General features: G+C 35.9%; 1 protein-coding gene and 1 long non-coding RNA gene across 6 annotated transcripts in view; one reads left to right on the top strand and one right to left on the bottom strand.

Annotated features, from left to right (window-relative positions):
* Positions 1-12,318, bottom strand: part of ADGRB3 (adhesion G protein-coupled receptor B3) — a 685,437-nt gene that overhangs the window by 6,926 nt on the left and 666,193 nt on the right. For all 4 annotated transcript variants that reach the window (XM_054698910.1, XM_054698909.1, XM_054698911.1 and 1 more), the window contains one exon: positions 6,682-6,717. In XM_054698910.1, the coding sequence (XP_054554885.1) occupies positions 6,682-6,717 (36 nt within the window). The remainder of the gene's footprint in view (positions 1-6,681; positions 6,718-12,318) is intronic.
* Positions 1-12,318, top strand: part of LOC119252604 (uncharacterized) — a 34,224-nt gene that overhangs the window by 20,312 nt on the left and 1,594 nt on the right. Inside the window, exons 1-2 of one of the 2 annotated variants that reach the window (XR_005126861.2) lie at positions 10,078-10,209; positions 10,927-11,079. This is a non-coding gene — a long non-coding RNA (uncharacterized LOC119252604). Of the gene's footprint in view, positions 1-10,077; positions 10,210-10,926; positions 11,080-12,318 lie in introns of those variants that run through there. The other variant, XR_008553250.1, reaches the window with a different exon arrangement.

Here is a 12,318-nt window from a genome sequence, read left to right as displayed (position 1 = left end):
TAATGCAGTATATTTTCTTTGGTAAAATATTGCCATGCAGTACCAGGTTCTTAGACACTGATTAAAATAGGGATTTGAGTTACAAGGAATACCTTTCTAAGATTACTATAGTTGCCAGAATACAGATTCTGGCTCCATCTTACAAATAGTGTATTTCATAATAATGACTCTTACTATATAGAATTATTTTCTGTTAGAGTACAGTAGGAGCAATATCACACTACTGACATTTCTCTAAGTATATTTCATTCTGTCAGCTAATACATACTTAGGAGCACCATACATTGTACTAAATAATAGTGATAGTGTGCAAACTCTGGTAGAATCTGATAAGGAAAACAAATAGTAGTGTTATGATAGGAAGTGATAGGGGAATCTTAAATATTTTTAAGTTGAAAACAAATCATTCATTCCTACATTTTGTTTTTTCTTTACATCAGAAAATTTCTAGTACATTTTCATTCTTATGCTCAAATTCCCATTGGTCAATGGGATTGCATTTCCCAAAGACAAAGAACTCATTCTCTAATAATTGACACCATTGGTGAAGCTCTAGTTATGTTTTTTTGGGGGGATAGGGCAAATGTGATAATTTTTCTCTGTGCAGTTTCCATTTATCTTTCAACTCATGAGGACTTTGATTTTTTTTTTTTTTTTTTGGTGGCCTATACCTCCATACGTTGTTGATGTCACTGAGGCCCCTATTATACCCTCCCTGAGAGGTTTATCCCATATCCTGTCATCAGAATTTTATAATCATATTCTGACTGAATTGCCAACACCTCCTTCTGACTTTACTGGATTTTATTTTGAGCAGTTGGATTGCTAGGTCATACTCAGAAATATACATATGGTAGATACCTATGTTTCATAATCAAAAAGCATTTTGCAATATTCTACAGTTTCATGAAAGCGATCCCAAATAATAAAGCTCAAGGAACCTGAAATAAATTTGGAAACACATGAAAAATTTGGGGCCTTTCCTACCCGCACATCTTCATGCCAGATAATCACTCTAATTGAAATTACCATCTTGGCATAGCCAGAAATCACCATAGCAATGATGGCCTGTTAGTTCTGATAAAGTACTACTTTAGAGCAGTCAGCACTGCAAATATCGTGATGGGCTCAGTATGATTTTGCATTTATGACTCCTCCTTATTCATAGGCTCAAGTGCATTTTTTATCTTTTATAGTAGGGAAGGCTCCATTGACAAAAAAAGTCAGTACTACAGTGTTTATTGGAGAGTTTATAATCTAGAAATGCAATCGGATAAAACTTAGCTGTGGTTTTACTTTTCATAAGTAATATGTAGTAAGTAACAGTATGGATTTTCTCTGGTTTACTTATCTGAATGCTTTAGTCCTCATGCTTCTGATGAATCTTATTGATCCATTTTAATGACACTTTTTTGGCTCTTTAGTGACCTTAGAGTTTAAATCTTTGTTTTTCTGTGTGTGTGTATGTCTTAAACACTGTTGCCTAAAGAAATTGACTTCTGTGAAAAAATTTAGAACAAAATTTTGAACAAAATATATTCTGATCGGCAATAGCTAGAAAATGCAGTTTTAGTTATAATGTCCATCAAATATTATAGGCATCTTTTGCAATAAATAGAAATACTTCTTGCTTTCTTCCACTCAGGTAATTATCACTCCACATGTTTTGAAGCTGTAGAAGAACACCCAGCTGCACAAAATGAGTTTTTCTGAATAGCTAACTTTATAGGACACCTAGCCTTCATTTTATAGTTTTGTAATTCAAAGGCAGCTATATTTGAAGCCCTTTCATGTCACTTCAGATATTTGAATAAAATTAGGATGTAAACGACTTTATATTGTGAATACTTGCTATATCCCACATGCTATCCTAGGGGAAATGCTTGGGATGTGTCAAATCCAAGAGCTCTGGATCTGGACATACTCATATTCATCACTTTGAAGTTGTGTGGTCTGAGGCACAAAATCCAATACTCTGAGCCTGGGTTTCAGCAGTGGAGTAACTTTTCAGGCTTGTTTTGAAGATTTAAAAACGGATACAAATCACTTATGGGGGAGCACACAGATTAAGAGCCACTTAAGAAATGGTAGTCATTATTATCTTTCTTAATCCTCACAATAACCCCAGGAAGTAGGAGCCATTATCTCACTTTACTGATTAGGAGGCTGAAGCTCAAGAAGCTAAATAAAGCTCCCAAACTCACACAGGTGGTAAGAGAGCGGGGATTCATTCTGAATCCACAGTCAGCTCTCTCTGCACGCTGCTATATTAGATGTTCCCCATAGTTTCAGCAACATCCTCCTTTAGAAAATTCAGATTTGTGATGGTGCCCTGTTGTGATGGAAAAGGAGAAGAAACAATCTAGGTGGGTTAGGTGTTTTCTGTGGTGAGCCTGTGAACTGTGGGTATTGATCACTTTGCAACTAACCCGTAAAACTGCAATCATCTTTTGAAGGATTGTCTCCACTCTTGTCTCTGAACACCTCATGGGCAGTGGCTTATTCATCTTTCTTTCCCTGACACCTCCACATGTTTTGAAGATAGCCATAAGACAGTGTTTGACCTTTAGAAGGTGCTCCTTAAATGTGTATGGTATAAACTGTATGAAGGAGACAGCATATGTATATAGGCCAGGAAAGGTGCCTGCTTAAATGGAAGGTCATTATAAATCCTTTCTTCACTCCTATGCAAGAGTCCTCTCCACACACCGCCTGTCCCTTTTGATCCTATTATGCTCCCTTATTTTTCATATAAGTGGGTTTGTATGAAAACGTGCATGTAGATTGGATCCAAAATGTTTTAAATTTTTCTCTGCTAACTCCAGAAGTGTTCATCAGAGTTGGGATTTAAATCTGAATTACTTTTAGAAATGGAGAGAATTATTACAGAAAGAAAAATCTCCCAATTATGAACATTAGTGTACAGAGTCTACAAATAATGTGCTGATAGGAATTAGAAACCACTTTCCCTGAATTACGTTTTCCATTTTAAGGACTTGACACAGCTATGCTGCCATTGTCCGTTTTTGTTAGTATAAACTTAGTTATTTTTCTTTGCTGCTTTGTGAATACTCTGTGCAGAGTGGGCTGTTGCATACTAGTGTGAAGTGAATGTCAAAACTCATGTTAAGGCGGCAACTGCAGGGGTTAAGGTTGGTTCTTAAAGCCTTATTATGGAAGGGGAATGAAGTCTGTACCTTTCCTGGGCCAGAGTCCCAAGATAGCCATAAGACAGAACCAGCTGACATGACAGTGTCAATGTTCCAAGTCTGTTTCTATTTGAAGAAATATATACCCAGGGCTTAAAAGAAACTGGACAAAAAAATCTTAAACTGAGAGCTATCTATATTTTGTCATCATCACAAAATATATTTTGTCTATATTTTGTCATGAGCCTGACTGCAAACAAATAATTTTGCAATAGTTTAGTAATACAGAAAGGTGGGTATAGACTAGGGCTGCATTATTCAAATGTACTCAAAGGGTGCTAATTGCCTAACAGAGGGCACTTACCCTAGGGGTGACAGACAAAGCAGGTAAGAACTTCTTATGCCCAAGAAATGTCATTGAAATCATGTGCCTTTTAGAAACTGATATAATTTTTAGTTTCTCCTTTACAGGTTTGCTATGCTCAATACTAGGAAAATTTAAACTACCTGCCTAATATTTCTAATTTAATGTCATGATTTTTAAAGTGTTAACACATAGCCATCCTAACTAGGTATCTTCATTTCTCTGGGTTTGGTTGGAACAATTAGAAACCCAGCCTGGACTTGTAGGGTCTTTTTTTCCTGCTCCTCTCCTCTTTAACCACCTGTTCAGTAAGGGCCAAATTCCATAGACCTCAACTCTGCAGTATCCCTTTATTCCTTGTCCTATTGCCTCCAGAAATGGAAACATTACTTCTTCCCTGAACCAGTCACTTCCTAATTTGCATTTCAACTACTGCCTTCAACTTTCTACACTCTTTTCTTCCTACTACTACTATCGTTCATCATTCTTTCTGAAGCTCACATCACAGGAAACGATTCTGCTCTAATAAACAAAAAAATACAGCAGAAGAGGTTTAGCAGCTTTTAGTAACAAATTTAGATAAACATGTATCTGCTGGTGTGTAAGTCCTTCACCATGTTTCCGAATTATCTGCTTTGTCTTGTTTTCTCCCATGTTTTAGTGGATTTCAACTTCTTCAGCATGCCACACTTCAGTCAACCTCTGCACTTTTTCCTTGCTTGGAATTTCTACCTGCCATTTACCTCCTTGAGTTATATATGACATAAATAATTTTAAATTCCCATGTGACTACCTTTGAGGTAATACCTCTGAGTGATGTGTTTTGTATACTGGTCTCTGCCCTGACACAGACTGTTTGAAAACTTCCTATTAAAACAAACTGGATTGAAAAATTCTATTTTTCGAGAAACACACATCACATGTGTGTTAAAAAACAGTTCTCTACATGCACCTGGGAATGCAAATCCAATAAGGAGTTTGGTGGCAGAACTAGGACTATCACTATAGTGTTAGCTGTATACTTGTCAGAAAGTAAGAATCAGTATTTGTCGTGTATACTTTGTCTAGTAATTTAAATTGGTGTTTTAGGACTAGTCAACCCTTTGCTCAATTTATTCCAGGAATGCAATGCTGTATTGCATTTGGTTACATAAAAGGGCTTTTTGCCAGCTATAACACTAGCCACAGAGATTAATGGATCTGAGTTTTGTCATCATGTATGGACACTGTGAAGTGTGTGAGGACTGAAGGGAAGATGGTTTTAGGATCTAGGAGGCAATGTTTGTTAGTGATAAATTGCCTAAACTGACCATCATTAGTGGCTGGGGGTGGAGGGTACTATCAAACATTTGTTATGAGCAAATTTAACATCCAACCTGAAGTAACAGAGGGAGGGGACAATTTTGACTTGTCCTCAAGGACCCACCCACAAAGTACCAATAGATTGGATTAAAATTCATCAGCACTTAACTCTGGCAACAATCTTTCAGAAAAACCTATGAAATAACTGTAGTTGTCCATAGATTGAAGGGAATAGTACTAATTGTGAAGAAAAAGCCTAACTTCAAATTTTTTCCATCAAAAATTTTGATAGCTGTCACAATCATGCAATAATTGCAGTACTTAGAGTGAAAGAATATGTCCAGAGTTGCTGTGTTGTAAATTTCTTTCCATTTATGAGCATGGCTATATGTTAGAACTTTAAGCACAGGAAGAAATATCAGTTTAAATAATCTGCCAGTTGCCATAAAGAATATACAAAAAGATTAGGTATCTTTACAATGCTTGTGATGACCTAACTTTGCTGGATTATACTATTGGTTTTTTGTTTGTTTGTTTTACTGATATGATTTGTGACTGATGCCTAGGGGGTTGATTTATACTTTGTTTCCTTTGTACTAACATAACTTACTGTTTCCAGGGCTACACATACACACCTGTGTACTCATACACTCATAGTGTGAGCCTCTATTTTTGGCTACCTAAAAAATTAATAGAAAAAACCCTAAAATATCTTCCCTCAAAAGGTACTAAAGAAAGTAAAGAATGCTGAATATTTTCCCTTTGAATCTTGGCAATTTTACCTTAAAATTTGAGGACATAATGGACATGCCAGGTTGTTAGAATTGAGCTACATCAGTACTATAATTTGCCATATGATCACTAAAGCCAGATTTTTATCATGACTTTGTATCTTGTATGACTACTAAAAAAAGATCGATTCTCCTAATGAAGGTCAAACTACACCTTGTTCACCATTGCAGTAGATAAAACCAATACTCTCACTTTTGATACCTGATATACATGCTGAGGTACAACATCCATCTATATAAGTAAGATGACTGAATTCTGTTACTATGTCCTGGAAGGATTCCAAAATTTTAGGAATATCAGCTAAGAGTATTGAATTCTATGTAAGTATCACAACAGTATAAATATGCTAGAAAAATTGATAATGTGTTCCATCCAATTATGTCAGCAGACTATGAATCATATCCAATTATCAAGATGTATAAGTGCATTTTATGTGATGCTCAAACATCATTAATTTTGTGCTTAGCATAAGTTTCTCAAATGGTATGATTTCAGTAATTTCTTAGCATCAATATTACAACATCAATATAAATTCAATGTAAATTGGAAAATGAACATTTTCATCTTGTTTATATCTGCAAAAAGACATTTACTAAACACAAGAACATATTGAGCCAACACTTGCTATTGGAAAAAAGGATTCTGGATTGTCCCACAGAGAACCTAAATAACAGGATTACAAGGCAAGTCCCCGAGAAAGTCTAGTTAACCAGCCAAAGCATCCTCACAGTCTCATTAATTATTTTAATATATCTTAATATGGAAAATCAAGAAAGCAACTTTTCCATCTCTCCTAAAAAGTAAATTGACAATGTTCAGCCCTATCAATTGCCCAGTTAGCATTTATAGAGTTAATTCCTTTTTTGTCTGGAAAATTTCAGTTTAACATACATTAATTAGACCACAAACCTTTTCTTCCCTATAACTAATTATTTATATAGTATGGATTTAAATGTTTAACAGCTCATTTAATTAAAGGAATATCCCTACTTGGCTGCACAGAGTAATATGTTTATGTAATTATGTATCAATTTAGAAATCAAACAATTAAAATTTAAAAATATCGAAACTTACCTCAAAGTCTAAGTCTGAATATCGTGATTTTCTTCTCTGTTAGATATTTTTTTAAAAAGAAAAACAAATAGTCATATTTAGTCATTCAGATAAAATGAAAATAATTATATTCAATAATTTTGCTTCTTTGCATTATAAATATGTGAAAACTTTTATGTTTTCAAACTATTTCATCCACATTCCATTTTCACTTTGAACTTCCTTTAAAGTTTAAGAATAGAAAAATTATAGCATATTTCTCATCTTGACCTCTTAACTAAGGACAAATTTTCCCTATGAAAATACACATAAAAATGTCAGTCTTAGAGGACACTTCAGGTCTACTGGAGCAATACTTTATAGGTACAAAGGATTAAAAGCTGTGTAGGAAAAATCATCTAGCCACCTCAAGACTTCCCACCAACCAATTCTCTGTATCAAACCCTCTAAGTCTCATCTGCAATTTTCTCAGTATTGGAAATTCCTCCATGACGGGGAAGTCCTTCTAATTGCTAGTTCTTAAGAACAGATGTATTCTAATTTAGTGAGACAATGAACAAACCGTCCACACCCCAGCAAACATAGATACAGATATAAATATCTCAGTGTTGCTCTATGGCTATGACTCTATTAAACAGTTACTGAGTCTAGTTACAGATAAATATGCATTAATAAGTAATTAGGTAGTAGTTCTGAAAAAACTAGGAAATTATCAGAAATAAAAAATTAGGAAATATGATTAAATGGAAATTAGTGTAATGATGTACTAATGTAGGACCAACATCAGCTCCAAAAGTTATCAATTTCTTGGAACAATTATGATTGCAGGAGATACCTGTTATCTGTGGAAAGAGTCCTTTCAAATTTTAGAGAACAAAGCATGTTTACAATATAGATTTTTTTTCCACTAGGAGGGAAAAGGAATGAAACACTGGGAACAATGTAAAATTTAGGCAGTTGGAAATCTACGTAATCCTTTGGCTAACCTTCTCTTTTATCTTTTCCCTTTGCTCCTATCTCAATACCTAAAATCTCAAATTCAGTAACCGACCAGGGGGTCATACCCAAGATAGATGGTGGATTCTTCTAACTGCTGAACATTAGCAGATATAGTATGTAGTAGCTTATTGAAAAATAAGACAATTTGTGTAGTTAGAATTAAAATTGTTACTAGAGAAAGAGAAACTTTTAGTGAACACATCTAAAGTATGCTTCATTCGACAGAGGTAGATAGATGAAAAGAAAGCTTATTAGTCCTGAAATAGTTTGATTTTTGTAATGCTGCTTAAGACTGAGTATCCAGTCCTGAAGTATGCTGCAGGTGAGTGTAGAGAAGGAATGATTGTATTAAATGGTAGCTCGCCATGTCCATCTCACTTTGCTCCTCTGCCAGCCTTCTACTAGCCCTGGTGACATCCAGGAAGGGGAAAAGCAGGTGGGAAGGAATTTAACACAGCCTTCCTTTGCCATCTCCCCGTGCTGTATGACAATCAGGCTCCAACATACTGCATCAGGCTTTGCTGCAATATGCTAGACTAAATGTCAGAGTTTCCATTCTGCTCTTGAACGCTTTGCCTTCTTGGCACTGTGACTCAGCAGGACATTTTTGTAAGTATACATTAAGCAAAATTCTTTCCTAATACAGCAAAATGCAAGCATGGAAACACTTAGTTTTAAGCAATTATTATAGAACATTAGTCATAGCTTTGTGTTCCATTTGAAAATTAGATGGTGAAATCTTCTAAAAAAAGGTTCAGTGAGCTAGCAGAGTAAGAGGCCCAACTGCTGCTCATGGTGTTGTCAAAGGTCCTATCAGTCTTGTGTTAGTGTGTGGATGCAAAACTGTGTTGCCTCAGAACTGGAAATGGACACATGTTGCTAACTGCTCCCTACTTTAGGAGCAGGAAACTAGAACACCACCAGAGATGGATTCTGCCTCAAAGAACAGGTGTCACCAATGTTGACATAGATAGAGATTTCTCCCTCTATTTAATTCTAACAAAAAAGTATAGCGGATTAGAAGTTTTAAGGGATTAGACAAAGTAGTGAGAAACTGAAGCAAACAGATTTCAATCAAAACAACCTAATGATGGGGACGGGGGTGGTCAGAGGGAATTAACGAAGTGAAGACATAAAAATTACAGAGTGGGGGAAAAACATGGCACAAGGAAGTGAAAATAGTGTAGTATTACTCATATCCCCACAATACTGACCAAGCATTCCCACATTTTATATAAAGTGCTTTCACATTTGAACATGCTAGGTGTATAGTTAGTCTATGAGACTGTCAGAAAAGCATTACTTAGTATCCCTACTTATGAGTAACGAAGAACGGGGAGTTAGAATAACTTATCTACTTCACCTGGGTGGTAAGTAAATAAGCTGGAAATCACACTAAGGTCCTCTGATTCCAAACCTGCTTTTTCTCTACTCTCATGCTAACTGCTCAGTGGTAATATTTTATAACCAAGAAGCCTGAGATATTTTGCTTACTGTTACTAGAACTCAGCAAGAATAACATGCATATAGCAAGGGTAAGTAGGTTAACATTTACTTGTCAATTATATTTTAAAGGAGTAAAACCATCAGTGCATTATTCATTTCAGAGCTAAATCTGATGGCAATATACAATACTTTGTTTTGAGTAAAACAACTTAAAACAGAATAGTTGGTGCGCACTGATACAATAACATAGCAGATTTCTCCATCTCTATAGTGTGAGGTCCCCATTGCAATATCTAGTTTATCTTGAAGAAGTTTCTGGCATTGAGACATTTGTGGTATAATGGAGGAACCAAAATGTTGAATTCTGTTAGCACTTCCTCATGAAAACACTCATCCCTGTCTCCCCCCTTAGTAAACATGCAGTTGATCGGGAAGTCTTTTAAAACATTAGAAGTTTATGGAAACCATAACTGACTTACATGTTTATTCAACATGTCTCCGGGATCTCAGTGTAAAGATTGTAAATGGTTAGAAAATAATGGTTATATGTTTAAAAAAAAATGATACAACCAAGAAAACTGATCAAATCATATGTCTGTTATGTGGCCTCAATTTCCCAAATAACTTACTATAAATCATCCTTTTGTCACAATAAGTGATATTTTTTTCCATATTGTTTTTCTCCTCTAATTTCCCAACTTGGACTCTGACCTCAGCATTCCATTAAAACTCCTGTCTAGCTCTCTGATGAGCTCCGTCTGTTCAATTGCGAAGGTCAATTTTCTGTCCTCCTCTTACAATATCTCAGAAGCTTTTGAAAGTTAATAATTTCCTCATTAAAAACACTTATCTCTAGGTTGTTCCTTCCCCCTCCCTCTTATTTGCGGTAGTTCACTCTCATTTATCTTCCTTCTAATGTTGAGTTTTTGAGTTTCCTTTTTTTCCTATTCTCTCCTAGGGGGACATAATTAATTCTCATAGTTTTAAATATCACCTTTTCAAATTCCAAACACTCCTTCCTCATCAAAGAAAATGTTGGACACAGAGTTGGTCAAGACACCCTTCATTCCTTCCTGGCCCTCATCTTGCTCAACAAATCCACCAGTAAGTGCTGTCTGTTCTTCTGAAATACATCTTGATATTCTCTATCTCCACTTTCACTTCTGCAGTCACGGCATTCCCGTCCCTCCTCTGGAATACATCAACCTACTTCTAACTGTCCTCCAGCTTCACCTCCTCTTGTCCTACGTCTGTGTCCTAATCTTTTTTAACTTGAAACATCAAGAGGGAGGGATGGGAAAATGTTCATGACAAACTTTTGCTTAACCTTGCTTACATTTCATCATTTTACAAAAGTGAGTAATCTGGTCTCTTCTACCTGTTCCAACTTCATGTTAAGGAGCTTGCCCTTTGCTACTTAGGTCTTCTAATCCTATCAGAATATTGGAAACTCTTTCCTACCTTAGGACTTGGCAGTTGTAGATTCTTTTGCTTGAAACGTCTTCTCACCCTCCAGCTCCTCTTTTTAACTTACTTTAGAAGGCTTCTCAGACAGATCACCTTATGTACAGAAGTCTCTCTCTCATGTTTCAAGAGTATTTCTGAGCATGACACACCATTTCAGTCATTTGTTAGAGGCTAATTTTCTGTCTGTAGGATTTATTTACTATGGTGCAGGGTTCAAATTTGTCTTAATTCTGTTTCTCCAGTATTTAGCACAGGGCCTAGCACAATATTATTACAAATGAATGGAGGTGCTGCACTATGGCAGCTAAACAAATCTAAAATAATGTGACTTGGTTTTTCTGTTGTTTTTCTCAGGAATAATTTGGGAGAATTTGCATAAGCAAGTGGACAAAACACCCAAAGGAAACCAGTGTGAATGGCTCAATTGACAATCAAGAGGATCAAGAGAATTTACAGCGAAGCAGGCTTATCGTAATAGAGGGAAGAATTCTTTAGGATGATGTAAGGGTAAGAACATGCACTGTGGTGTGAATGTCTTAGAGGAACACTTAGCCAGTACATGCACAGAGATGTCTCTCCATATCTGTGTCTTGGAGCACGATGAATCATTTCTCAAAGGAAATACTTCATTGTTTATGTCACTGCAAATTAAACCGGACAAGGCACTAGAAGATTCACAGAGAAATAAATTCCACAGACTAGTAAATGGCAGTATGACTGCCATTAAAAGTTTCTATTGCAGAGTGAGCAATGAACCACTCAAGGATAAAGCTTTCATACCAAATTGGTTCAAAATATATGTGGAAATGAAACCTTTGAATAATTAATTTTGAAAAATAACTTCTATTTGAGCTAATTTCATTTGTATGCCTACACAAAAGACAAAATTCCCTAATCTAGGAGAAGACACAAAAAGCCAAGCAGGGCAAGGCTTCCTTTCAACACAGCTCCGTGAGAAAAAAAAAATGTAAAGGAAAAAGATGCTTCTGCACTATGGTCAGTTCTATAATGGGTTCTATTAGTGACAGAGTCTCCCAGTTCTCAAGTGAGGCCATAAAATTTTGTCTAATATCCTGAATATTGATTTAGTACAACATTAAAGCTTCTTCAGACATTCAAGATAGAATGGTAATGAAATAACACAACCTTACCTCTGAAGTGCTCCTTGCAATTTCAAAGGGTTTTCACATACATTATCTAATTTGAACCTCACAGTAGTTATAAGAGAGGCACCCATGATGTGACATTGTAGCTAAAATGTTTTACCTTTTGAAACCATTATGCAGAGAGCTCAATAATTCATGTTCAGAAGAAAACTGGTATGTAGCCTAGAGTGGTGTCTCCTACCCATTCATAAATTGAAGGAGACATATTTGGTTTTGAAAAAGTAATTTTGTAATCTATGATATCATTGTAGATAAGTTATTAAAGATCTTCATTCATTATAAGAAGAAAATTAAGGTTGTATTTGAGCAATGTGTTTCACAACAATTCAAGTGACAGAGGGCCCGAGAAGCCACAAAAGGGACCATGAAGTAACCCAAAGATTGGCAAGAGAAGACACAACTTTCCCCCTAAGTGGAATGGACAGGGAGATGGCAGAGACCTACACATGGAGGCAAAGGCACCTGGAAGGATCTGGAAGCACAGCTAAAGATGCAAGGGGGAAATTTTTCACCTAGGCGGAAGCCAATGACACAGAAACCTGTATCAACTCTGAGTGACACAGGGGCCCATGTGCCAAAT

Source organism: Talpa occidentalis, unplaced genomic scaffold (genome assembly GCF_014898055.3).
Source record: "Talpa occidentalis isolate TD23 unplaced genomic scaffold, MPIMG_talOcc4v2.1 talOcc4.2, whole genome shotgun sequence".
Classification (NCBI taxonomy): Eukaryota; Metazoa; Chordata; class Mammalia; order Eulipotyphla; family Talpidae; genus Talpa; species Talpa occidentalis.
Note: the sequence above shows the minus strand (reverse complement) of the source record. Positions and strands in the feature narration are given on the sequence as shown.